This window comes from Pteropus medius, unplaced genomic scaffold (assembly GCF_902729225.1).
Source record: "Pteropus medius unplaced genomic scaffold, Ma_sr-lr_union100, whole genome shotgun sequence".
Lineage (NCBI taxonomy): Eukaryota > Metazoa > Chordata > Mammalia > Chiroptera > Pteropodidae > Pteropus > Pteropus medius.
Window position 1 is genome coordinate 10,859,479 of NW_024354911.1, and position 27,381 is coordinate 10,886,859.

General features: G+C 32.7%; 1 protein-coding gene across 3 annotated transcripts in view; it reads right to left on the reverse strand.

Moving 5' to 3' along the window:
- TOGARAM1 (TOG array regulator of axonemal microtubules 1) overlaps nt 1-27,381 on the reverse strand; it is a 68,584-nt gene that overhangs the window by 28,940 nt on the left and 12,263 nt on the right. For 2 of the 3 annotated variants that reach the window (XM_039856547.1, XM_039856549.1), the window contains exons 2-8: nt 25,771-25,927; nt 22,918-23,049; nt 16,694-16,996; nt 15,387-15,646; nt 13,242-13,474; nt 10,673-10,773; nt 943-1,095 (exon numbers count right to left, since the gene is read on the reverse strand). In XM_039856547.1, the coding sequence (XP_039712481.1) occupies nt 943-1,095; nt 10,673-10,773; nt 13,242-13,474; nt 15,387-15,646; nt 16,694-16,996; nt 22,918-23,049; nt 25,771-25,927 (1,339 nt within the window). The remainder of the gene's footprint in view (nt 1-942; nt 1,096-10,672; nt 10,774-13,241; nt 13,475-15,386; nt 15,647-16,693; nt 16,997-22,917; nt 23,050-25,770; nt 25,928-27,381) is intronic. The other variant, XM_039856548.1, reaches the window with a different exon arrangement.

The window sequence follows — 27,381 nt, forward strand, 5'->3', positions numbered from 1 at the left end:
AACTGATCTCTTCCACAAAGAATAGATATTGAATTATATTATGGAATTGAATTTTAAGAAATTTATTTTTAAAAACCCACCAAACGAAACAAGATAGGTTTCTAATAAAGTTCACTCTTACCTAATGAGTTATTTCCACCAAAAAAAAAAAAAATTTCCTAGAATGCCTGATTGCCTGTATATATGGCTTAAGATGATCAAAAATAACAGAAGTTGACCTTATTACAACCACAGTTGCTATGCACAAAAAATAACAGTTCCTTACACTTGCTAGATGATTACAGCACTGAAACACAAGTGACTTCTAATTAGTCTTTATAAATATTTATACCCTTTACAAATCACTTCTTTTTTAACCTAAGGAAAATTTTTAAAATGCAGCTGTAACAGAACAAATGAACAGAGCAGTCACAGATGTGTGTCTTGCCACTAAGTCCAAAAAAAAAAAGGAATGTAAATTGTTAATGATAGCTAGTGATAACAAAGAAACCTTCCCATGTTCTACCACAGGGAAATTATATTCCTGTTTCCAGTTTTACTCTATGGTTACAACCTAAGTAGTCATTTGGGAGTCATTTACTCATATGATTTGTCCACTCCATTTTATAGTAAAATGTCTTATAAAAAAAGTGTGTAGTGTGTGTGTGTGTGTGTGTCCCTGGGAGGTAAGAGGTGAGCAGTAGTATTCTTGTAATTTCTTTTAACCTGTTGGGCAGTCACTTTTCTGCACTGGCTCCTCAGGCAAGCCCATAAGCCAAATTATGAATCTGTGTGTTCTACTTGGTGAAATTATTTAAGCAACAACATATCAGCAGAAGGGTAAGAAGAAAAATCTCAAAACTGAGAAGTCTCAGTTATTGTTTCATTATTGGTATGCTCGGAGAGGATTCTGATTTAAAGTCATTTAGTCTTAAAAATTAACTTGTCATGAAATTTACTAACCTTTTGTATGCTTAAAATGTCTTGGCTGCTCCTTATTTTGTATTTTTAAAACACTAGGTGAAATGTCATGTGGACTATCATCTTCAAAATCACCACATCCAAACCCATAGTTCATACGTTGACCAATTATGCTTACATTGGATGTTGTAATGCCTATAAAATAAAATGCGTAAAAATATTTATTTGAATGATTTAGGTAATATTATAGAGAGGTACATATCTCCCCTATAAATCTATTCTATCTTCTAGCCTTTTTAAAATGTCAGTAACAAAACAGTAGAAATTGTTATACTTTGTACTTTACTAGCAGATAAAAATATTCATTATAAACTATACTACATTTTATAAAACAGGCTTTAAAATTACAATGAAATGCAAAATTCAATGTTTAAGATAATATATATATTTTAAAACTATGACAAGCATTTAATGTTTAAATAACATTTTAACCTTCACAGTAAAAAGAAAAAATTTTTCATCTAGAATTTTTAAATTATGACTTAAGAGACGCATATATGCTTCATTTCTCTCTTTTCTCCCATTCTCATGTAATGGGTCTATACTGGTCTGGCTAGAGAGACGGTAAACTACATAGCAACTAAGAGCTCAATTCTGGAATTTTGCTTCCTGGCTTTAAATCATAGCCTGCTACTTAAATTACTGACAGAACCTAGGCAAGACACTTAACCTTATTTGTAAAATAGGGATAATAGTAGAACCTCTTCCAGAACTGTTATGAGGATGAAATGAAAAAATTTCATGTAAAGAGCTTCGTATAGTTTGTCTAGCATACTGCAAGTACCCAAATATTACATTCCTAATTAAAAATAAAACAAGTCAAACTGTTATACAGGCCTCCTTTTAATACCAAAAGTTTAATCTATATGTTTGAGTGTTTAAACTGACCACCCTATACTAATACTTTGCAGCTAAGAAAACCACAAAATGTCTACTAAATGGAAAATCCTAGGCAATACATATTTGAGACACCATCCATTTTTATATACAGCTCCTATGTAAATCATTAAGTAGTATTAATAAAATATAATTTATTTTTAATATTATTGTGGGTATTTTAATAAAAAACAGAATAATGAAGACGAGAAATGGCTGGTGGCAGCTGGGCTAGAGAGGACCGCACAGTTAAGGGCACTAAATCAGTTCACATAGAATATTTTTAAAAATAACTGAGATAAAATGATTGAGAACTTCCAGAAGTAATATGGATATCTTTCTAAATTCTTCTTAGTTTTGATAATTCACAAGTAAGCCTCATTTGAGTGAAAATGCTTTTTCTTTAATGTTTTCTGTTTGAGTGGAAATGAGACTAATCACTAAAACTAAGAGCTGGTTGTTTAAAAAGTTAAATAAAATTGACAAATCTGTAGCATCACACTCTCTGATTTCAAACTATATTACAAAGCTAGAGTAATTAAAACAGTGTGGTATTGGCATAAAAACAGACACATAGATCAATGAAATAGAACAGAGACCAGAAATAAACCCATGCATATATATGGTCAATTAATTTACAACAAAGGAACCAAGAATATACGATGGGAAAAGTACAGTCTTTATAATAAATGGTGTTGCGAGAGGCAACTAAAAATGGCATAGATGACATCAAAGTTGGGTCAGAAACACGGAACAAACAGCAAGAAAAGTCAACTAGAATCTAGATGAACAGAAACACCACAAATAGGGAGAGGAATAATTAATCAATCTGCAATGGTAGAAGGTAGGAGGGGGCAAAGACATAAGGCTGCCCGGTTCTGAGCGGCTAAGTGGGACAGAGCCATAGCAGCAGCGGTGGCAGTTGGCAGCTGCAGATGCCTCTTAGTGGCTGTGTCTGCAACTGGACTTTCATAGTGATGGACTTGCTCGCTCTGAGCACCAGCGCCTGGTCGGCTGCTCAGGGGGCACCATGGACTTACAGAGGGACACTGAGCAAGGGCCAGAGGTGAGACTTTCACCCAGGCAGAAGTGATAGAGGTATCCATTGTTCCTCTATTGAGCCCTCCCCACTCCCTGTGTGTGGACTCAGTGCCTCCATAGCTGAAATGTCATTGAACTAAATAACAGAGGTCACTCTGCCCAGAAGATACCCTGAAATTCCACCTCCTCAACTTGTTGCCCCACCCAAGCCATATCCAGTTGTATCCTTGGTGAGTCCGGTGCTCCTTACTGAGCCAACCCCAAGACCCACACTGGTGGCAGCTGGCCTCGGTTTCTGGTGTGGCCTCTTGAGGAAACTATAAGCACAGCATCTGTGGATTGCTTGCTGAATCTTAACAGGTAGCCCTGGAGGGGCAGAGGCTGGGGCTAAACTTGGCCTGCTGCTGAACCCCTCTCTAAGGACTGTGCCACTGGACACTGACTACACAAAGCTAAGCTAATAAGACCAGGAGACTTAGGAGGTTGGCTTAGTACCTAGAAACAGTCACAGAAAGGCAGCCAAAATGGAAAGATAAAGCAGCATAAGCAATGTGAGAGAACAGAACAGAGATGCAGGAATAATGGAGTCAAGCAATCTAACAGATGCAGAGTTCAAAATACTGGTTAATAAAGATGCTCAATGAACTTAGGGAAAGTGTAGATGAACTCAGTGAGAACTTTAACAAAGAGATAAAAAAACATAAAAATGGAAATGGAAATTATAAAAGGGAACCAGTCCGAAATGAAGAATACATTATCTGAGATGTAGAGTATTAGAAGGAATCAACAGAGTAGATAAAGAAGAAAATTGAACTACCAATATAAAAGATGGGGAAGTCAAGGACATCCAATTAGAACAGCAAGAAAAAAGAAGCCAAGACTATAATAATTTAGGGGCCTATGGGACACAATTAAATGTAAAATCATCTGGGTCATAAGGGTACCTGAAAGAGAACAAGAAGTTGAAGAGCTATTTGAAGAAATAATGATGGAAAACTTCTCTAATCTGGTGAAGGAAATAGACATAAAACAACAAGAAGCTAAGAATCCCAAGAAAGAGAAACCCAAAGAGGACCACGACAAGACACATTATAATTAAAATGCTAAAGGTTTTTACAAAGAGAGAATCTTAAAAGCAGCAAGAGAAAAGCAGTTAGTTACCTACAAAGGAGCATCCATAACATTGGAAGCTGATTTCCAAAAGAAACTAGGCAGGACGGAAGGGCTTGTCACAAAATATTAGATGTGATGAAGACCCAGAATCTACAACCAAGAATTCTTTATCCGGCAAAGCTATTATTTAGAGTTGAAGGACAGATAAAGAGCTTCTCAGACAAAAAGAAGCTAAAGGAATGTATCACCACCAAGCCAGTATTATTGGAAATGTTGGAGGGACTTCTTTAAGAAGAAAAAAACATGTATCAAAAACAGGAATAAAGAGACAAGCAGCCCTGTATAGTCTAACATGATGAAGCCTTCCGTCTTCCTGCCCAATTAGGGCTCCAGGAAAATGATTCTGCTGTGCAAGATGGACTGACAGAGAAGGGGTTTATCACCACCAAGCCAGTATTATCGGAAATGTTGAAGGGACTTAAGAAGAAAAAACATGTATCAAAAACAGGAATAAAGAATGGTAACAACTACATTCCTATCAATAAGTACCTCAAATGGAAAAGAATTAAGTGCTCCAACTACAAGATAGAGTGGATGAATGCAAAGGAAACGAGGCCCCTACATGTTGCCGACAAGAGACTCACTTCAGATTTAAAGACACACACAGACTAAAAGGAAGGGAATAGAAAAAGATATTGTTTTGATGGACCTAGAAGGTACTTAAGTCAGACAGAGAAAGATAAACACCATATGATTTCACTTATATAAACGGAATCTAAGGAATAAAAAGAGCAAACTAATCAAAAATAGACTCACGAATATAGTGGACAATTTGGTGATGGACAGAGGGGAGGGGGGATTGGGGCGTTGGGAGAATGGGGTGAAAGGTTAAAGAAGTACAAATTAGTAGCTGATGGATGGTCACAGGGATGGGGAACATGGCATAGGGAACGCAGTTAGCATTAATACAATGGCTAGGTATAGGATCAGGGCACGGAGGGAGCAATTGGGGGGATCATTTTATGAACTATATAGATGTCTAACCAATATACTGTATACTTAAAATGCATTTAAATAAATAAATTTTAAAAAAGGAATGGAAAAGAATTAAGTGCTCCAACTAAAAGATAGGGTAGCTGAATGGATAAGAAAATAAGACCCCTACATATGTTGCCTTTAAGAGACTCACTTCAGATTAAAAGACACACAGAGACCAAAAGGAAGAAGATGTAAAAAGATACTGTCTTGATGTACCTGGAGGTTTTGCACTGAATGAAGTTAGTCAGATAAAGAGAAATATCACGATTTCACATACGTGTGGAATCTAAAGAACAAAGCAAACAACAACAACAAAAATGGAAATAAACTCATGGATACAGAGAATATTTTGAGGGCTACTAAATGGAAGGAGAGTTGAGGGGGATGGCAAAAAAGGGCAAAGGGATTAAGAAGTACAAATGGATAGTTACAAAATAGACATGGAGATATAAAGTGCAGCATAAGGAAAATAGTTAATAATATGTAGGGGGAAGATGGGGACTAGATTTAGTGGAGTGATCGTTTTGTGAGCTATATAGATCTCTAATAACTATGCTGTACAACTGAAACTAATATATTATTGTATGCCAATTATAACTGGAAAAAAAAAAAACCTCCTTGAATTGTACAATGTAAACACGAGAAACTAATTGTCTATAATATTTCTGTAAAGCCGGAAAAAAAATAAATGGTGTTGGGAAAACTGAAATTCCACATGCAAAAAATTGAAGCTGAACCATTATCTTAAAAATACACAAAAATTAACTCAAATGAATTAGGTGATAAACTCCTTGACATTAGTCTTGGCAGTGATTTTTTGGACTTGACATTAAAAGCAAAGCCAGCAAAAGTGAAAATAAGTGGGATTACATCAAACCAAAAAGCTTCTGCACAGCAAACTATCAATGAAATGAAAAGCTAACCTACAGAATGGGAGATAATATTTGCAAATCATGTATCTGAGAAAGGGTTACTATCTAAGATATATTTTAAAACCTCACATAACTCAATAGCAAAAGAAAAAAAAAACAATCCAATTAAAAAATGGGCAGAAGATCTGAATAGAAATTTTTCCAAAGAAGACATAAAGATGGCCAACAGGTACATGAAAAGATGCTCAACACCACTAATCATCAGAGAAATGAAAATCAAAACCATAATGAGATATCACCTTATTCCTGTTAGAATGGTTATTATCAAAAAGGTAAGAAATAATAAATGTTAGTGAGGATGTGGAGAAATGGGAACCCAGGTAGGAACATAAACTTGTGCAGCCACTATTGAAAACAGCATGGCGGCTCCTCAAAAAATTAAAACTAGAACTACTATACGATCCAGCAATTTCACTTCTGGGTATATACCAAAGAAAACAAAAACACTAGCTTGAAAAGATATCTGCACCCTCATTATTTACAATAGCCAAGATATGGGAACAACTTAAATGTCCATCTATAAAGGAATGAATAAAGAAGATGTGATATAAAGACTATTCACCCATCAAAAGGAATAAAATCTTGAAATTTATGACAACATGGATAAACCTTGAGGGCATTATGCTAAGTGAAATAAGACAGAAAAAGACAAATGTTATATGATCTCACTTATACGTAAAATCTTAAAAAAAAAAAAGGCTCATAGATACAGAGAACAAATTGGTGGGTAGGTCAAATGGGTGAAGGGAGACAAATGTACAAACTTCCCATTATAAAATAAGTAAGTCATAAGGATGTTATGTACAGCATGGCAACTATAGTTAATAACATTGTACTGCATGTTTGAAAGTTGCTAAAAGAGTAGTTCTTAAAAGTTCTCATCAGAATAAAAAAAAAATCTGTAACTGTGGTGACAGATGTTAACTACACTTGTTGTGATGATCATTTCACAATATATACAAATATTGATTCATTATGTTGTACATCTGAAACTAACATAATGTTGTATATCAATTACACCACAATTTAAAAAAAAGAAAAATAGGTGCTAGTAATCTATTGCCACAGGAAAAAGGTTTACTATAACATCATTCAGGAAATTTAGCACAATATGGCATAATAGTGGTGAAATATATGTGGAAATGTTTATTGAAAATGCCATTGTAAAGAGATTAATTTATATTTTTTATATAATTATTTTTGTTTTTGCCTTCAGATAGTCTTTATTCTGAGCATTATCATTTTTATATTTTACTCATGAAATAAATTTGTAGGGATCATTCGCTTACTGAAAATAAAATAAATCCCATCCTACATAAAAAATATAAACCCATTCGTAAAACCATAAACCATTCGCAACTTTACATTTTGAGAGTGTACTACATTTAACCAAGTCTATCTTACAGTGATTTCAATAACAGTGTTTTCAAATCTTGATCCTAGAAATACTTAAGTTACTTGTTAAAAATACAGATTTCTAACTCTGAAGATTGATTCATTAAGTATTAATGAGGGCCCAGAATCTGTGTTACATGAATCCCTGGTGATTCCTAGGATTAGGCAAGTTTGAGAATCTCTGGATATTAAACAATTTGGGGAAACAACGAATATTGCATATAGAAAGAAGTATGTACTGTTTTAAGAGCTATCTAACAAAACCTAAATGACTTAGAAGGTCATACAACTAGAGTCAGAGGTAAACTCAAATCTATGTTTTCTTAGTCTATTTTTTCATAATTGCAAAGATATTCTTTAGAAAGAGGACTCCATTTTTATAAACTAGATACAATCTAGCACTAGCATGTCTCGTCAACCTTATATAAATATTTGTAAAGTTATAAGTAATTTATTAGGATGATAAGCCTTAAAAAAGGATTAAAGAATAAGTTTATATATTTCTTTGTGTCTTCTACTTTACGGGAATAAATACAAAGTGTCTACCACACACCAGATGCTTGATGTATGTTATACACCTAAATCTTTACTATTCTTCTCAAAGTTTACATTATCAAATGAGGAAAGTGAGTTTCAAAGCAGTTAAGTAACTTGTATAGCTCATGAATATGGTTATTAAATGTCAAATTGGAATTCTATCTAGAGTCTATTAGATAGAATGGTGTTGGGAAAACTGACTCCAAAACACATACCACTGTCTTCCTGCACCTGGTAGAGTAATATTCTATCTGGAGTCTTTCAGATAGAATGGTGTTGGGAAAACTGACTCCAAAACACATATACACTGTCTTCCTGCACCTGGTAGAATAATATCTCTTTGTTGAATACTACCTTTGTGGAAGCCAGTATACAAAGCACACATGGCTGAGTTGGGCACTCATGATTATGATAGAATCTTGATAGGCAATCAGAGGTAAATAATCTCTGGGGATCAAGAATCTGAGTGTCCAAAAAAGTAAAACAGATACCAGTATAAAGATGTCGGTGTACTCAAAAACAGAAAAGATCAAAAATCAAATAGAAAAATGGACAAAACATAAACAGTTCACAGAAAACAACATACCAAATGTAGTTAATGTATGAAAAGGTGCTCAACTTCACTCATAAATACAGATTAAAACTACACTGGGATACCATCTCTCACTTATTATGTTGGCAAAACCTCAAAAGTTTGACCATGCACACTTCTGGCAAGACTGAGGGAAGCAGGCACTTGTATACATTGCTGATGGGAATCCAAAATGGTAGAACCTCTAGGGAGGGGAGTTTGTGAACAGCTAAGAAAACTATAATTTAGCCCGGGACTGAGAAATCTCACTTCTAGAAACTAGCCCTAAAATATACATCTACACAAACGTATGCCCAAGGTTATTTACTGCCGCATTATTTGTGATTGCAATAAATAAATACCTAAGTGCCCATCTACAGGCAAGTTAAATAAACTATAGTATAGCTACATAATGTATTATGCAGCCATAAGCAGGAAAATATTATAAAATAATATAGAGTGAGTTTCAAGATATATTTTAAGTTAAAGAAAGCAAAATACAAAGAAGTATATGTAGTATACTACCTTTTGTGACAAAAGAAAGTTAAATATATACACACACATACATACATTTACACAAACGCACACACACACACACACACACACGAAGATAAACCAGAAACTAATAAAAAGAACTATTAGCCTAGAGGCTGGTGGATGAGAAATAAGTGAGAGGGATGTGAATGAGAATAAGAAATCTCTAATTACATTTTTTCATATAGATTATCTTTTGAGCATGTAAAAGCTTAACATTTAAAAAATAAGTCAAATATGATAAATGGCATACTCTAAAACTGGAAACCCATAGAAACAAATGAACCTAAAGACATAGCAAACTGATAAGGCAACTACAGAAGAAGGAGAATACAAGTAAATTTTTAACTCAGTTCTCTGACTATTCACTCTTGGTAATTTTTGCAGGACAAAAATTACTGCAAAAAACTCTCAAATTTCTTTTACAAGTCTGTTGTTAGCAGTGATGTTTGTGTAGTAATTATGAGTTTATGCATGCTATTGTATAGAGCAAATTAGTGAAATAAAATAATCTTCAGAAAGCTCAGAGTCTGATCATGAGAAGGAGAAAAAATGTCAGTGTAAGATATGATTTTACAAAAGAATAATTAATTTTGTTTATGAATAAGGGAAGTCTTCCCAGAGAAAGCAATTGAGCTGTTTTCACAGCTGAATGGGGTGTGTTGTGAATTCCAAAGTTCATCTAGAAGAAATAGTATGTGCCATTGCAAAGAAATAGAAAATGGTAATGAATGTAGTCTGATTTAACTGGAGCACAAGATACAAAGAGGGTAGTGAAAAATTAAGCTGGCGAGGTAGGTGGAACCAGATCATGGAAGAATGCCATGAATAAATTTAGGCTGGGCAATCTAGTCAGATTAGCATTATAGGGAATGGGACTGAAGCTGGAGAGAAATCTTAAGAGGCTAAATAGGTAGGATATGAATAAGATAGTGGGAGATAAAATAAGATAAATTTAAGATGTATTTAGGAGCAAGAAATTAAAAATTTTAGCAAATAATTAGATACATACATAGTTTTTAAGGAAGGTAATTCTGATGTAAGGTAAGGTAGCTTTAAAGTTGTTAGAACTTTTACACTGAGATCATATAAAAATAAATATCATAACCCAATTTGTTACAATTCATTCATAATTCAATAGTTTTACTAATTATAGAGAATCACATGCAGTTCCCACCCCTAACAGATCAGATTCCAAATATTTTTGATTACTAATAAATTATTTTTGTGAAAAGTGATGTTATCAATTAGATTTCCAGGTTCACAAAATTTTTAACACAAGATACACATGCACTTAACTACTAAATATTTTTTAAAGAAATTATCTTTTGTGACGCCCAATGGGTCTCAGACTAAGCTGCTTATTAGGGTCATCTGGAGAGCCTTTAGAATTCCGATGGCCAGGTCTTATTCCATATCAATTAAGTCTAAATGTCTAGACATGGGAGTGAGGCATAGGTATACCTATGGGCTTACAGGGAGTTCAATTATTTAGGTAAATATTTTTTCTTCTAAGAATATAGCATTTATTCTTGCCAAAATGTTCTTTCAAGAAAATAAATGATTAGTCTTAACTGGTAACTACAAAATTTCTAACTCTGAAATGCATCTGTTATCATTTTTGACACAATTTAAAAATCATATTTTCTATGTTATATTTATAGTCATAGAATACCTGTCCTGGGGCTTTGTTCAGCTATCTGAGAGATTTTATTCTTTGCGGAAGAATGTCTTGTTGGACAAAGTTTGGATCCAAATGTTGGAAATATGTCTGACCTACAACGAAACAAAGTAATTTCAATAAACATTTAAGATCTAGAGTGCTTCAACATTCATATCAAACATTCTATATATTTTTTATTAACTCACTAAACTTATGCAGCAACAAGTATGAAAAACTAAGGATAAGAATATTTTTTCACCTTTTGAATTTCCAACCTTTTTAACATAAGGTCAATTCTAAATTATTCATAGGAAGATTGACAAAGGAATCGAAAACTCTCCAACTTGTGCCATATAATCTTTTGCTGGGTCAAAAAAACACAACTAATCCAAAGAAAATATATTCCAAAACTAAACCAAATGATTCTAATTATCTAATATACTACCTTCATATAAAAATATACTATTTACCTGTAATATAAAAAGAGACTTAACTACATTATAAATAAGGTCAGAAGCAAGTGAGTTTAGTAAATGCTGCTTTTTTCTTGGACTATCATTTACTGCACTCTCCTGCCTTTAAAAAGGTCTTACAGGCCTTGTTTCACAAAGAAAGCAAAGTGAAGAATGTTAAATATTACTATGAAAAAAAAAAACCCTTTTAAATCAGTAAGTGTTATAATGTCAGTTCCAATGATAGACATTATAAAGAAGAGATTTTACAAAAAAAGTACAATTCTTAGTAATTGGGTAGCATATTTGTTAACTGGCCTAGTGAGAAATCAATGTTAAAGCTTTTAAGACTAATTTCTCTAGATTATTGTAAATTTACATTTATACTAAGTGTATTTGACTTGGATGAAAGAAAATACCTAGTTTCTAGAAGAGTGGTTCTCAGCAATTTTTCCTCCCCAACCCACTTAAGGATGAAAGTCCTGCGTGAGGTAGTGCTGGCTTTCTTTGGCCATGATACTTAAGTCAGGATGCAAGGCTGGTTGAGAATAATTGCTCTAAAGCTATTAAACTTAAATGTAGAGATACTAAATTCATTAAGGATAATTTTGTCCATAAATGAGGATATACTGAACACCTTTCTCACAGAGTTCAATATCTGAAGCGATAACTCCATGAGACAATATATGGAAGAGTGTATTCTAAATGTTATAGTAGCAAATGAAGTTTTCTTCTCAAATTACATACAGGACCTTGCAACTGTAGCAGTATAAAATATAAAATTTCTCATTCATGGAAGATAAAGGAAGGACTTTAGGTTTAAAAGATAAATATATATATTTTAAATGTCTGGTAACTTAATGTAAAAATAGTTACTCTACCAGTCCACATATCTATTCCAAATTCATTTTGTAAATTTATTGCATTAGTCTATCTAGGTAATTACAATAAAGTTAATTTCTAGTAAGAGAAAAATTCCAGCTGCAAAATAAACTGATATTTATATTAAAAATATGAAAGAAATCACAGGATGAGAAAAAACTCAAAACGGGACACAGAAATTCAATTTAATTCTATCAACTGCTGAAATAAAACACCCTTTTTCATTAAAGTTAACGGAATACCATCTCTCCTTTGATTATGCAATCTCTTTTTACCTCAATTATTAGAGGTTCTAATTCACTTAAAAATTTTAAATATTCATTTCAAACAGTTGTATTAAAACATAGTTGACAAAATCAAAGGAAAATAAAAAAGATTGACAACACCCAGTGTTAATAAGTTTGTGAAACAACTGGAACTCTCATACATTGCTACTAGTAGTGTAAAATTACACAAGCATCTTGGAAAACTGTTTAGCAGTTATTTAAAAAAGTTAAATATACATCTACCCTATGACCTAGCAATTCTACTCTTTAATTTTGTCTAAAATAAAGAAAGGATTCCCTAAAATCCTCAGATAGGGTCACAGAGATTCCCAGAAATCAAGGTGGGAATCATTGCTTAAAGATGTAAGAGTTTATTGAGGTAATCTGGAAAAGTTTATCAAATTGCTATGCTGGAAAATATTCTGTCAGTATCGGTGTCCAGGACTCTAATTCCAGCACTCCTGATGTAAAGAGACTCTTAAGAGGGCTGTGAAAGGTATGGCATGGAGTCCTAAGTTTCTACAAAATAATGGAATAACAAAATATAAACAATAGTAGGGTAACAGGTGGAGTTTATCCATAACTTAGAGAAAATCGGTGATGAGTTTTAAACTAAAGCAATAAAATCAGCTATAGGTCAACTGCCAGAGTCAATGATCCAGAAAAGAGCTAAAGGAATATTAGAATAAATCTTAGGCAAAAGAACAACTGGGGCTTGGGGAATAGACTATATATATTAGTTTAGGTGCTCTAGATTACAGTTGGGGTTGTGTTTTCTCTCTCCACCCCCATAACCAAAACCAAAGCCAAACATGGTAATATATGTAAACTTTTCCACTGCCTTTTAAATGTACTTCAACATTTAACAAACTAGAAAATAAATTGTTTTAAAGGTTTTGTTTTGTTTTCAACTGTGATAGTAGGGCTTCAGGCTACAAATTACAAAATAGCATTAATTTAACATGTGAAAAAATAAAATACATTATTCTCTTCCCCTGGGGAGTTGTAGACAGAGAAGAAGTCAATGACTCTTGGCTGTAAACTCCACTTTCACTGTAAGAGCTGATGTTCGGAGAGGAAGATCGAGATGGGGAGTCCATAGTCAAGTCAAGCTTAATTGCAGAATCAGGGCTTTCAAGATCAGAAGTACTGCCACTCAGTTTTGCTCTTTTCTTAGCTGCACTGTTACGAAGGGACCTAAGAGAGCTGTGCATCTAAGAAAAAATAAAAACAATGAACTTTAAAAGATAATTATATTAGTAAAGTTTATCTTTAAATTTTAAAACCCATTAACTATATCTAACTAGCCAGTCTTCAGTCCAGTACTAATAAGATAAATGTTAATGTATTTGTACATAGTATAAATACAGATTTCATTACTTAGGTATTTATAAACAAACCGCTAGGTTGTAAACCCCTTAAGAGGAAGAATCTCAAGCTATTATTCACCACGGTATTTCCACCACTGGGCACAATGACTAATATACTGCAATAATTTAATTAATAAATGAATCATTGAATCAAATGGTAAGACAGCAGTGAGTTAAAGTCACAGAGGTCCAACTAATCATAGGTCACCCGTTTGTTTATGTGGCTATTTAGAAGTTCTATGAGAAGGTTAGCAAAGAGTAATCAGTTTTCTATTTAAAGTTCATATCCAATTTGCCAGTATTAGAGTTGAGAGAATAATAGATCATTTTATGTAACTTCTGAAGCCAAGTATTTCTAGAAACGCAGAGTATAAACTCAATCAAATATATTAAGGTTGTGAATAGAAATATGAACAAATTAAAGGATACAGAAACTTACATAAACTATGTTTTGTTTACATTTTGATTATAGCAATTATAATGGTTGATTCAATAGTATAGGCACTTCCCTATAGGAGTCAATCCTAGGAGGGGTCAATATCCTAGGAGGGGGTCAATTACTAGAATACTTACTAATAATTACATAAAAGAAATTACCCTTTCAATTATCCACTAAAAGAAAAAGGGTTATTTTTAAGTGATCATAATAATGTAAAATATATGTAATCAGATGAAATTAATGAGCTATGTAGGAAATGCATCTTCTGTAAGTTTCTCTCCTCTAAATAATTCCCTTCTGAGTACCACTGAAATACAATTACAAAAAAAAAAAAAAAGGGAAAGATTTTTACAAGCAGTTATAATTTGGAATGACCAATTCATTAAGAGCTAATTTTGGTACTTTATTGGTTTACAAATGTTTAATGTTAAAGAAATGCTTTTAAAATGAACATGCATTAATATTTGTTTTATTGAGTAAATGATCTGTACATGATGCTAACATCTTAAAAATTAGTTAAAACAAGACCACAAAATACTAACATTGAGTCCTTCAGTTTATATATTTAATGTTAAACATTTTTTTCAACCTGACATCAGGCAAACTGAAATGATAAAAAAGAAGCATCAAGAAAATAGTGCTCTAAAGCCAAAGTAACATAGCGGCCACATTCCTTCTCTGGCATAAGTAATATGGACAGTTATCATATTGGCAATACATTTTTATAAGTATAAATGGAGTGACCTAGTATTCAAAAATGAATATCCAATATGATCTCAATTCCATAAAGATAAGTAAACTTGCATATATGCACAATCGACATGCTCAAGAATGGGGAGGGAACTATATTATGTTTCATTTATTTAAAAAACAGAAAATATATGACAAATTGTTCATCTGGGAGAGGTTGGTACAGGAGTATATTCCTATATTATTCTTTTATTTAAATACTTTTAATTAAAATAATTTAAAATAATTAAAATATTTTAAAATAATTAAAATACTTAAATACTTTTAATTAAAAAATGAACGATATATACATAGAAGAAATACTTGAAGGAAACACATTAGAATGTTAATAAGTTGTCTCTGGTAGTAGGATTTCATGTGATGAATTTTCTTCCTAGTACTTCACTAGTTTTCATATTTTCTATAATAAATGTGAAATATTTTTTATAAATAAGAAAACATGTTATATAATGTTATAAATAAAAAGACATGTTATATAAATGTAAAAGTACTTGATTCTTCCTTAAATAACTACTATAGAAAATTACAAGCATTTTAAAATTATTAAAAATGGTATTTGGTTCTAACCTCTTCTTGATCTAAATCTTTATCCCTGATATTTAATTCTGAAAGAACAATTGTAAGACTATCTTTTTCACTCTTCCAAATATCATCAGGCTCTTTCTTTTTGGGTCCCATTGTGCTTAAATCAGCTTTATCAGGCAAAAGGCTTATTCCCCTTGGTATGGGAGGTACAGGTTTGGTCCCATTCAGGCCTCGTCGGGAAGACGGTGATCTTGCCAAGGCAGGCGTAAGCTGAACTGGAGGTTTTTCTTGAGAATTTTCTCCTGTATGAAAAATACATATTTTACTTTTTTCTTTTTTTTTTTTAATTTCAGAGAAGTGGAAGCTTAATCACAAGTGTTTGGAACAGTGTTTTTAAATTAAAAAATATATGATCTTTTTTCAGAAATAAAGATTACTACTAAAAATGAGATAAAAGTATCAATGTCCCCTAAACAAATATAGCAGAAATGAGCCATGTCAAATCCTTTCATATTAAATAAAAATATTTTATACAAACTTAAATTTCTACCTTCATACATATCACCATGCCTAATATTTGTATGGTAAAGTCCATAGTAAGTGACAAGGGCTACTTTAATTACATTACTATATGCAAAGCAGTAATACTGGTCACTGGAGAAAACAATAATAATGTTTCGATTTTCAATACAATATTTGATCTTGTAGGAAAGGGAAATATAGAAACAAATTAACAGAAAGGAATGTGTGCTAACGGAAAGTAACAAAATTGACTGACTATGCATTAAAGTGACCTTATGGTTATAAACCAGAACATTAGTGTTGTGGGGTAGTTTAAAGGTAGAACATCTTACATTAGAGGCTGGGGATAGAAAAGCATATGGGACATAGGGGTTGCCTTTAACAGACTTTTTATTTTGAGACTGAATCTGTCTTGAATAAACTTATATATTAATTTCATGATTTTGGAGTACGCTATTACTAAGACTATTTTAGTTAAAAACAAATAATAGAAAACTCATCAAAATAATTTTAACATAAACTTAACATTCAATAAATGTTGAATAAATACTAAACATTAATTATAGTAAATATGTAAATAATATTTTATATCTGTAAAGCTAAAATTTGTTAGTAGGCTCTCAGGCTGTTTACAGTGTTCATGTCCATTATAAGTCATTATTATTTGCCTAGTTCCCAAAAACAATTCTGAAGTGGCAATATTAGGGGAAAAAAATGACTAATGGACAAAGATAAAATGCAATTTACTAGGTTTTAAAGATCTAACCCTAACTTCAAAACAATAATTCAAACATATAAATAAACTTGAACAAAGTATTAATTTTTACCATCATTTCTTCCTGTAGGGCAAGAAGATTTTTGGCTGACAAGCTTTATCTGGGGACTTGGCTTCGATAATCCTTCAAAGCTTTTAAGAGGCCAGGAACTTGAGAAATTAACAGAATTATCTTGAGACTTCTTTGGAGATATAGTAAGAGATGTGTGCTTTGGGCTAGTTCGAGGTGATGAGAGAGGATAGGATGGAAGGATGAAGGCTCCTGAACTTGGATTTGGACCAGAGTATGATGAAGTACGTTCTGTTTGACCACATGTTTGTTGTGTCTTACTGCCAAAATTTAGGCTAGCATACACTGTAATAAAACAAAAGAGAATATGTTATTTATATATACAACTTCTAAGAGTTTCAAGTTTTTTGCTTTTCACATTAAGGTTTTTATTCCATCAGGCATTTTATATTTTTGTACAACATAAGGTAAAGATCTAATTTAACATTTTTCTATACAGATAGTGCAATGTTCCAAGTGTCACTTTTTGAACTGTCCATTCTTTCCTTTTTATCTATAAATCTCCTATCAGCAGTCCTCAACTTTTTTGGCACCAGGGACCGGTGCTCCTGAGAATCTAATGCCTGATGATCTGAAGTGGAGCTGAGGCAGTGATGCTAGCGCTGGAGAGTGGCTGCATGTTCAGATGAAGCTTCGCTCCCTGGCTCACTGCTCAACTCCTGCTGTGTGGCCTGGTTCCTAACCAGTAACGTCTGTGGCCCGGGCAGTTGGAAACTCCTGTCCTAAGTATTATTTGGGGCTATTCTTGGATGCTTCTTATTGGTTCAATTAGTCTGTCTGTCTATATCTATTACAATGTTTTATTTATAACAGCTCTGATAGGGTGAGTCCCCTTCCATTTTGATCTTTAGAATTATCTAGGCCATTCTTGGCCCTCCATTCTTTTATGTGAATTTCAGGATCGGCCTGTTAGCCTCTATAAAAGATCCTGTTGGAATTTTAGTTGAAAAGACATTAAACTTACAGATTAATCTGGGAATACCTGTTATTTTCCTGACATTGACTCTCCCTGTTTAAAAATACGAGATCTCTTTTAATTTATTCAGGTCTTCTTTTATGTCTCTCAAAAAGTATTTGAATTTTCATAATAAAGGACATGCAAATTTTTTGTTAGATTTCCAGATATTTACAAATTTTGTTGATACTATAATGCCGTTCTTAGACACTAAATTTTCTGAAAGTTGCTGGTGTCTAGGAACTTTATTGAGTTTTACATTCTGGTATTATATCTGGCAACCTTACTAAATTATTTAACATTTTAATAGTTTTCTGTATAACCTTTGGGATTTTTTATGTAATCTAATAATGATAATAATGATAATGATAGTGACTATAATGATAATAATGATGACAGCTAATGCTTATTGAGCCCTTACTAGGTGATAAGTGGTATTCTAAGTACTTTATATGGATTAACTAATTTAATCCTCATAACAATCCCGTGGGAGTAGGTACTATTCCTATTTTCCAGGTTAAAAGAGAAATAATAAGTAAAAATCACACACTAGGAAACTATAAAACTGGGATACCAAACCAGGCACTGTGGCTCTTAAGCCTGTGCTCTTAACAGTGTACCATGTTTAATCTGGGAATAGCAACAATTTTTATTTCTTCCTCTTCAAATTTTCTACTTTTTATTTTGAGCTAGGAAATTCCTAGATAGGTAATAATATAATGACTCCCAAATTTTTAGGACTGATTTTCTCTTAAACTCCAGATTCAATATCAAAATGCCACTCGACATCTTCTCTCAAGAGACAGATGTCCCAAACTTTACATGTCCAAAACAAAACTGTCGATTTCCCAGTCATATCTGCTCTTCTCCTAACCTTTCTCCCTTGGTAAATGGAAGCTCTGCTTGTCAAGTTGTTCAGGTTAATAGTGTTGGACTCATCTTTGATTCCTCTCTTTGCTCAAACTTCCCAGCTAATCCATTAACACATTTCATTGTCTCTAATGTAGCAATACAGGGTAATCACTAAGACTGGAAACTTGGTGAATACAGAATAGCTTATTCATAGTACATTAATATATATGTAAGATAAAATGACCTAAGTTTCCAAACTTTACAACCACGTTTTATATCAGAATCCAACCACTTTTCATCACATTTATTGCCTCCTCTCTAATATAAGCCATATCATCTCTCACCTTTACTATCACCATACCTTTCTAACTCATTTGCTTTTCACTCCACCTCCACTATTGTCTAGTCTATTCTCTACATAGCAGCTCTGATCCTTTTAAAAGGTAGTCAGATCATTCTATTTCTTAACTCAAAAACCTCCAATGACTTCCCATCCCACTCAGAATAAAATCCCAAATCCTTACCATACCTTACATGGCCACATGTCATCTCCCCTATAATTATTCTCCCCCTCTACCATTTCACTCTCTTGCCATTCCTCTAAAAGGCCAAATATGGTCCTACCTCAGATCATTTCTACTTTGTTGTTCTCCCTGCCTAGAATGTTCTTTCTACAGATATCCACATGGTTCACTGCTTCATTTCATTTGGGCTTCTGTTTAAATGTTATCACTTAAGAAAAGTCTTCCTTGTCACATTCTGTCCTCTTACACTGCCTTAGTTTTCTTCATAGCACTTATTTCCATTCTTATTGCTTATTTATTATCTTCTTCTCTACTAGATTTTGATCTTTAGATTCTAGAAGTGTCTGTTCTTAATAATTAGATGAATTAGTAATTAAATACTCGACAGCAATGGTAACAGTGAGCATCTGTGTCTTCTACTTGACTTTAAAGTGAATTCCAGTATTTTACCACTAAGTATATTTGTTATAGGTGTTAACAGATATCATTAATCAGGTTAAGAAAGTTATTCTTAGTTTGTTATGAGTTTCTAATTATGCATAGATGTTAAATTTTTATCAATTACTTTTACTGCATCTATTGATATAATTATATGGTTTTTTCTCCCATCTGTGATAAGATTAAACTACAGGTTTTTTTCTGGAAAATTTGTACTTAGACATAATATATAACATAAAAATTTTAAAAACACATTGCTGGATTTGGTTTGCCAACAGTTTATTTAGGACTTTGACTTTCAAAAAAGTGAGACTGGACCACCGTTTATTTTTCTTTATTCACTGACCTTATCTGGTCATGGTATTAAGGTTATACTCATTTCATAAAACAAATTAGGGAGGCTTCCTTCTTTCTTCAATCTCTTAGTTTGCATAACATAGGCTTTACCGCTGCCTTGAAGTTTTGACAGAATACTAGGAAAGCCACCTGGGCCTGGGAGTTTTGTTTTTGTGGGTAGAATTTTAAACCTAAAATTCCTTTAATGAATATACGTCTATTCAGTTTTTCTATTTCTGAGAAAACTCTTAGAAGCTTATTAATTGCATTGTTCAAATATTCTGTATCATCTAATCCCAAACTTTTTAATCTCATTAAACTTTTCTACTAACATTTATAGATTTGTTAATTTTTTCCTTGTAATTTTGTCAAAATAGATATATATAAATTCACATATATATGTACACACATTTTAGAAGTCTTATCTTCTTAGTGAATTGTTCTTTTTTATTATAATGGCCCTCTTTAGCCCTAAAAATGTTATTATAGCTTTAGTGCGCGTATTTCCCTTAACATCAATATGTCTATACCCACTTTGAGTATTTGTCTAGTACAGTAGTTACCCCTTATCATGGAGGATAGGTTCAGGCATCCCAGTGGATGCTCCAAATCAGATAGTACCGAGCTTTATACATACTATGTTGTTTTCTGTACATACATACCTATGATAAAGTTTAATTTATAAATTAGGCATGGTAAGCGATTAATAACAATAACTAAAATAGAACAATTATAACATTGTACTGTAATAAAAGTTATGTGAATGTGGTTTCTCTCTAAAAATATCTTATTGTATTGTACTTATCTTTTCACTTGAAGGAAGCTTTTTACGGTTTCTCTTTGGCATATCTGAATTGCCAGCATCACTACTCTTGCGCTTTGGGGCCATTATTAAATAAAATAAGGGATATTTGAACACAAGCACTACAATATGATGACAGTCGGTCTGATAACCAAGAAGGCTACTAAGTGACTAATGGGCAAATAGTGTATACAGCATGGATACATCAGACAAAGTGATGATTCACATACTAGGTGGGACAAGTGAGACAGCTCAAGATTCCATCGTGCTACTCAGAATGGCACCTAATATAATACTTATAAATTGTTTATTTCTAGAATTTTCCATTTAGTATTTCCAGATAGAGGTTGCCTATGAGGCAACTAAAACCACAGAAATCAAAACCGCGAATGAGAGGGAACTACTGTATTACGTTTTCCATGGTTTACTTTCTCCCATTCTATTTTGATGGATTTTAGGTGTGACTCTTAAAAATATCATTTAAATTTTAAAAAATAAATAAAATCTGATCATCTCTGTTATTTAAAGTTAAGTTCTATCCACTTGTATTTATGGTAACTACAGATATGGTTTTAATTCTATCATCTTATTTTGTGCTTCCTATTTATTGTGTTTTTTCTTCATTACTTTTTTCTTGCCTTTTATTGACTTTTCCTTTTTACTCAACTAATACAAAAGTCTATTTGTAACCTTGTAGGGGTTCCCTTACATTTTCCTTCAATATTTTTTGGAAGATTTTCCACAACAAATAACCTAGCTTATACATACTAACAAATACAATATTCTTCTGAAGATTTAAACAACTACATGTACCACTTACTTTTAATTCATATCTGACATGGTTAGAACCACTACTTCTACTTAAATCTTATTTGGCTGCAAAATAGACTGTGGTGGTCACAAATTTACATAAAGAAAGAAAACTTTCAGTTTCCAGACTTTAATTATAGAATTTAATTCTGTAATTTAATTACAGAATTTAATTCTATTAATAGATTCTGATGCTTCCATGTCAATGTCTCATTATATATTTTATTAAGAGATTTAAAAATATTTCTTACAAAGAAATCGGACATAAGGTCTTTTTATGTACATAAATAGAACCACTGGAGTGCAACAAAATATACCAACATTTCCAACAGTTGATGTGGATCACTGAAACATTTAAAATTGGGATGGGAACTTCTAGATGATTTGGCATCTGTCATTTTACCCCAGGGCGTTCAGAAATCCCATGGAGAATATTACCTGAGATTATGGTGGCCCTGACAGAAATTTTAATGTAGAGCCTACTATTAAGTTAAATCTTGACTTTAGAAGAACATGATATCCCTTTAGTAGCTGCTCTAATAGGTATTCTGAAAGGTCATAGAAAACCAGATGCACTACAAAGATTTGATTAAACACTGAGAGTGAGGGCAGTCTTCAAAGGTAATGCAATCATTCGGGAATATCCTAAACAGGAACAGACTAAGCAATACAGAGAATCCTCTCTGCTTTTACTAAGTACAAGTTCCAATGGTATCTAGTCAAAATTTAAGAAATACTTGTATTATTAGGAAAGATGGACTATTTTACTGGGAATAACACCACAAAGAAAAACTTTATGGCCCTTTGGAGTAGGTAGAGGAAAGTGTAGCTAAAATATAAGTGTTATATTAACTAAATCTTCTTTAATAATTTCAAATGAGTATTACTTTTTCATCAACGAATACAGACTGAAGTATACCCCTATCACTCAAAAAATTTTAGTAAAGGATATACAACAAAAACTAAAATATCTGTAGAAATATTTGATTTGATCCTACCTCTAAATAATTGATAAAGCTATTAATTAGCATAGAAAATGAAGAAACCTCTTAAAATCCAAAATTCATATGACTGAGACTTAAACCCTTCCTTTTGTTCTAAAAGATATCTGAAATAATAGCGAGTCAGGAAGTTATGGTTCCTAACAGGGGACATAATAAATTCTAAATAGCCTTAAACTTTAAACAGTTATGGAAAGAACTGTCATCTGCTAACACAGTACTCCTTAATGGATAATGTTACTTTTAATTATGTTCATTTCTACCATGAGTTTCTAAAACTCTAATTTTAATCAGTCATATTTTTATCAAGATTATGAAATCTAACATATTAGGGTAACAGTTATAAAAAATGTTATTAAAATTTTTACTAAAAATACAACATTTTTTCGTGATGAGTATATAATTACACAAAATAACATGTAAGCTAGACTTGGAAACTCCACATAATTTTAAAAATCATTTGTATCCAAATAATTTGAAATGTAAACCTTTATCGTGATGACTGTTAGTTGTCCCCAGGTATTGTAAGTCAGAATCCACACTTCCAGTTTTACCACAGATCTGTGAAAATCCAAGTTGTCCACATTTCCCAGAAAGATTTGTCTGAGTACCAGTAGCACCTTTGGGAGGAAGGAAGGAGAAAAACATAAAAGTAAAAGTTAGCTTTATGTCATGAATACATCTAATTTCATAAATGTTGCTGTCATTGTGTGGGAATAAATACAGAAATGTGTGAACAGTAAGCCAGGCAGGCAAGAAATGGATAAAGCTTTTGCTATTGGCAGAATTAATTAGTGGCAGAGTTAAAGGACAGAAAATAGACTGGTTAAGTACAGAAAAAAGTATATTGAAAAATACAGGCAAAGGCAGTTTCTTCCTACATGCTCCCTCCATGGAATGTTCTTCCAGACCTGGCTTTCCTTCATCCTAGTATTTGTAGTATACACTCTACCCAAAAAGTTCTACTGCAGAATTCTTCTACCTTCTTTTCTAATACATAACACAGCATTCACATAGCTCCCAAGCTTATTCAGGCATATTCTCCAGATTGTTTTCCCTATACTGTGGCTGGTTAAGGTTATTCCTAGGCAGGGAAATAAGTCTGAATTAAAGACGGTAATAATGACTTCTCTGGCATTCAGTTTATTCACATTTAAAATGAGCTGACCTCTTGTAGTTCTGAAATTCTATGATTTTTTAAATTCTCTTCCTGTGATTTCAAGCCTTTTTATCCTTCATGTACTGGGCACCTTCTAAGTTAATTCTCACCTCCGCACTTCGGTTATACTTTTTCCCTACCTGCAATAGTCCTTCTTGCCTCACTACCAATCACAAACCCTTCCCTTCTTTAAAGTCCAAACTCTTTCCAGGAGTTTTTCGTAAACCACTTCAATACCTATGATCTTTTCTTTTCTTGAATCTCTATAGTACTCGTAATTTGTATCATCCAATCTAGCATTAGGTTATATGTTGTCTCATCATCCAGTTATTTAAAATCTGTACTACCAGGTAAGAGCTACCTAATGGTACAGAAACCATGAGCCTTATAAAAAGCCAAAGTAATGGTACAAGCATAACTGGATATCTCTTTGCATTTCTTTTTCTCTATTAAATAAACATTAAACTATATAATCATTATAACACTTCATTTTTTATAAAAATATTATGGAATATTTTGCATAAAGATCTATAAATTCTCTTAAGGTAATAATGTTTTCTAAATATTGTGTCCAAACTCATAGCCAACAAATTTCAGTAACTGATATCATTTGGATATTAAATAAATGTTATTTATTATGACAAATAAATGTTATTTATTAATCTATGACAAATTCAATCTTTACCTTATAAATCATTTTCCCTTCTTATTGGTTTCATTTAGCACATTATCATTTTTCTAATTTCCTAGGTGCTAAATCTTGAGATCTTTCTGTACTCCGCTTCTTTCACATCCAGTCATCACATTTTCCTATTCCCATCTTTCTACTTGTAAATGACCTTATCACCCTAGCTTTTATCCTCAATGAAAAAATCTTCATTAACTTCCTGTAGCTTATAAGTATGAGCCCAAATCTTTAAGCCTAGCACAAAGGGGTGCCCCATATCCCAATTTATCTTTTACCATCTAGAATGAATCTTGCCTTTACACAGCTCCCACACAATCTCAAGCCCATTCCTAATACAAGCCTCTGCTCTCCTCCATACTACCTCTCTATGTGTATTGTATACATCCCCAAATGCGATACAGTTCAAGTACTATTTCCTCTTCAACACCTTTTCTAGCTGATATGGCCCATGACAATAGTCCTCTGAACTACCACAATACTTACTTTCTGTAACATTTACTTAGGCAATTAAACATCTTTCCAGTTGCTGTGGCCAAAAAACCTTACAGCACTCTTGACTTCTCTCTCTCTCACACTTCACATCCAACCCATGAACAAATCATATCAACTCTACCTCTGACATACAATCAGAATCTAAACACTTTTGACTACATTCACTGCTACCCTAGTCAAAGCCTCCAGCAACTCTAGCCTGGATTACTACAATAGACTCCCTGTTTTTGCCCCTGCCCACCTTAAGTCTACTTTTTAAGTAATGTCCAATACAAGCCTGGAAAATATAAGGCAATTGATACTGCTTCTTTCCTCAAAATGTTCCTCACTCAGAGTAAAATTCAAAGTTCATTCAATAGCCCATTAAGCTTTATAAATAGGAACCACTAATATCTCTTTATTTTCATTTTCTACTTTTCTTCTCCTTAACTCATTTCATTCTAGACTTACTAGCCTCTTTGATTTTTCTCAAACATGTACCATACTCTACATTTACTTCCCTCTTTCTGGAATCATTTGCTCTTCTCTCTTGATATCTATCTGGTTTACTTCAAGTATTCCTTTCTGAATATGGGCTTATTTCACTACATCATTTAAAATAGCCCCTTCCCCATATTCCTCTTTTCTGCTTTACCTTTCTCCATAGCATCTATTACCATCTAACCTACAATGTTTCACATTGATTTAATGTCTGTCCCAAATAGAATGCAAGACCTATTAGGCAGAAAGTTCTTCCTCTTTTGTTGAAAATACCTGACACAGGTGAGACTCAATAAATACAGATTGTTGATTAAGCAAATACTGATTTACATTAGGACTTAAACAGTTTCTGTGAGAAGGCCTTCCAGAGTATTATGAGACAATTTATGCCAAAGTGTCCATTCGTAACAAATCTTCAACAAATATGTATTGGATCCGAACTGCAGCCTTTGAATAAACTATGAAGTTTAGAGAAATCTTTAATTTAATTCAACATGTCCATTACCTGCACCTGTTACTTACCAGCAGCACATGCAGGAAGAGAATCTGAGTTAAAATCCTGACTATTCTGAAATAAGTTTCTTGACACTCTTTTTCTGCTAAAACATAAATCATCATTGACTGGCATTCCTTGAGAGGGCTTTAATTTTGGAGATGGGATGAAATCATATGATGAAAACTATAAGAACAAAATAATAAGTTAGCAAATTTGTGTTAAGTCTACTTATAATAAATGAGACAGAATTTAGACTCAATTATGACAATCAGATTTAAAGGAAAATATTAAATTTATCAAATATACAATGATATAAATAAATATTCACACATAGTGTGGTATACTAAGAGTATTTTTTAATCTATAATAGAAATACCATTTTTTTCCTCTTTCTCACTACTTCACCCCAAATCTTTTCTGTACCTCACCTCCCCTACAGTACATATCTGGCAGTTAGGAAGGAAAGAATAGCAATAATAAAAAGAATTAAATGACAACTTGAATAGAGAAAAGAACATTTCTGATTCAGCAGCATAGCCTGCCACACTATGCCATCTGTGTTTCAGAATTAGACAATAAATTGATCACCGAAGGTCACTGAACAAGCGAGCATCCCACTTTACTATTCTTACTAAGGCAGATTTATTATTCATAATCTGCAGTCCAGATGTAAATTACAGTCCAGATGGTCATGGTTCCCTTTAAAATAGTTTATGATAGTATTGTAGCAGTATTAGTTTCTTAGTGTTGATAAATGGTTATGTACGATGGCAACATTAGGAGAAGCTCGGGGAAGGGTTGTGTAGCAAGTCTCTGAACCATCTTTAAAACCCATAATTTATTTCAAAATAAAGTTTTTTTTAATGATCAAAAAAATAGTTTATGATAGGTCTTTTAGTTAAAACAAAGTATGCAATACTTTATATATATCTGGTATTGACAGTTTCCAATTTTTTTCACATACCCCCTTTGATCCTTAAGGTACAAAAGTGCCAGGATAGAATTTTGAAATTCTATCTAATCATAGTTAAAGAACTAGATGAGAGCATGAGTCAAGTGTTCAGAATTCTTCACCAATGATAATCTCAATTGTTCTAGATCACTTCACATTCAACATGGCTACAGAACATTTAAAATATTGAGTTAAAAGACAAGAAATTATACTTACCATCTATATATTTATTTGGAGCCTAACAAACAATCAAATCTAGACATCCATGGCAAACTATAGCCTTCTCAGTAATATCTCTTTGCAAACTTTGCTAATTATCAAATAGCATTAAAATATAATAAAATTAAAGCAATGTCTATTTACAGACTTTTTAGCTACTTGACAATTAAAAGATTATAAACTACCAAATATGCCTTAGGGAACTTGTTATTCCTCATCAAATTTTGTGTAAAACCTGTTAACGCCTTCAAAAATTAAGCTAGAAAATACCAATGATAAGAAAAGGAATGCCCCAGATAAAAAGGCCTGACTTTACTTTCTCTAAATTTAATATTATAATTTCTATGACTGATTACGAAGTAGTCAGTATTAAAATGACACATGGAATAAAAATGAAACCAATTATAGCCAATTTCTGATACATTTAAAGACATGGTTAAAATAGTGACTAATCCAGAACTAATTC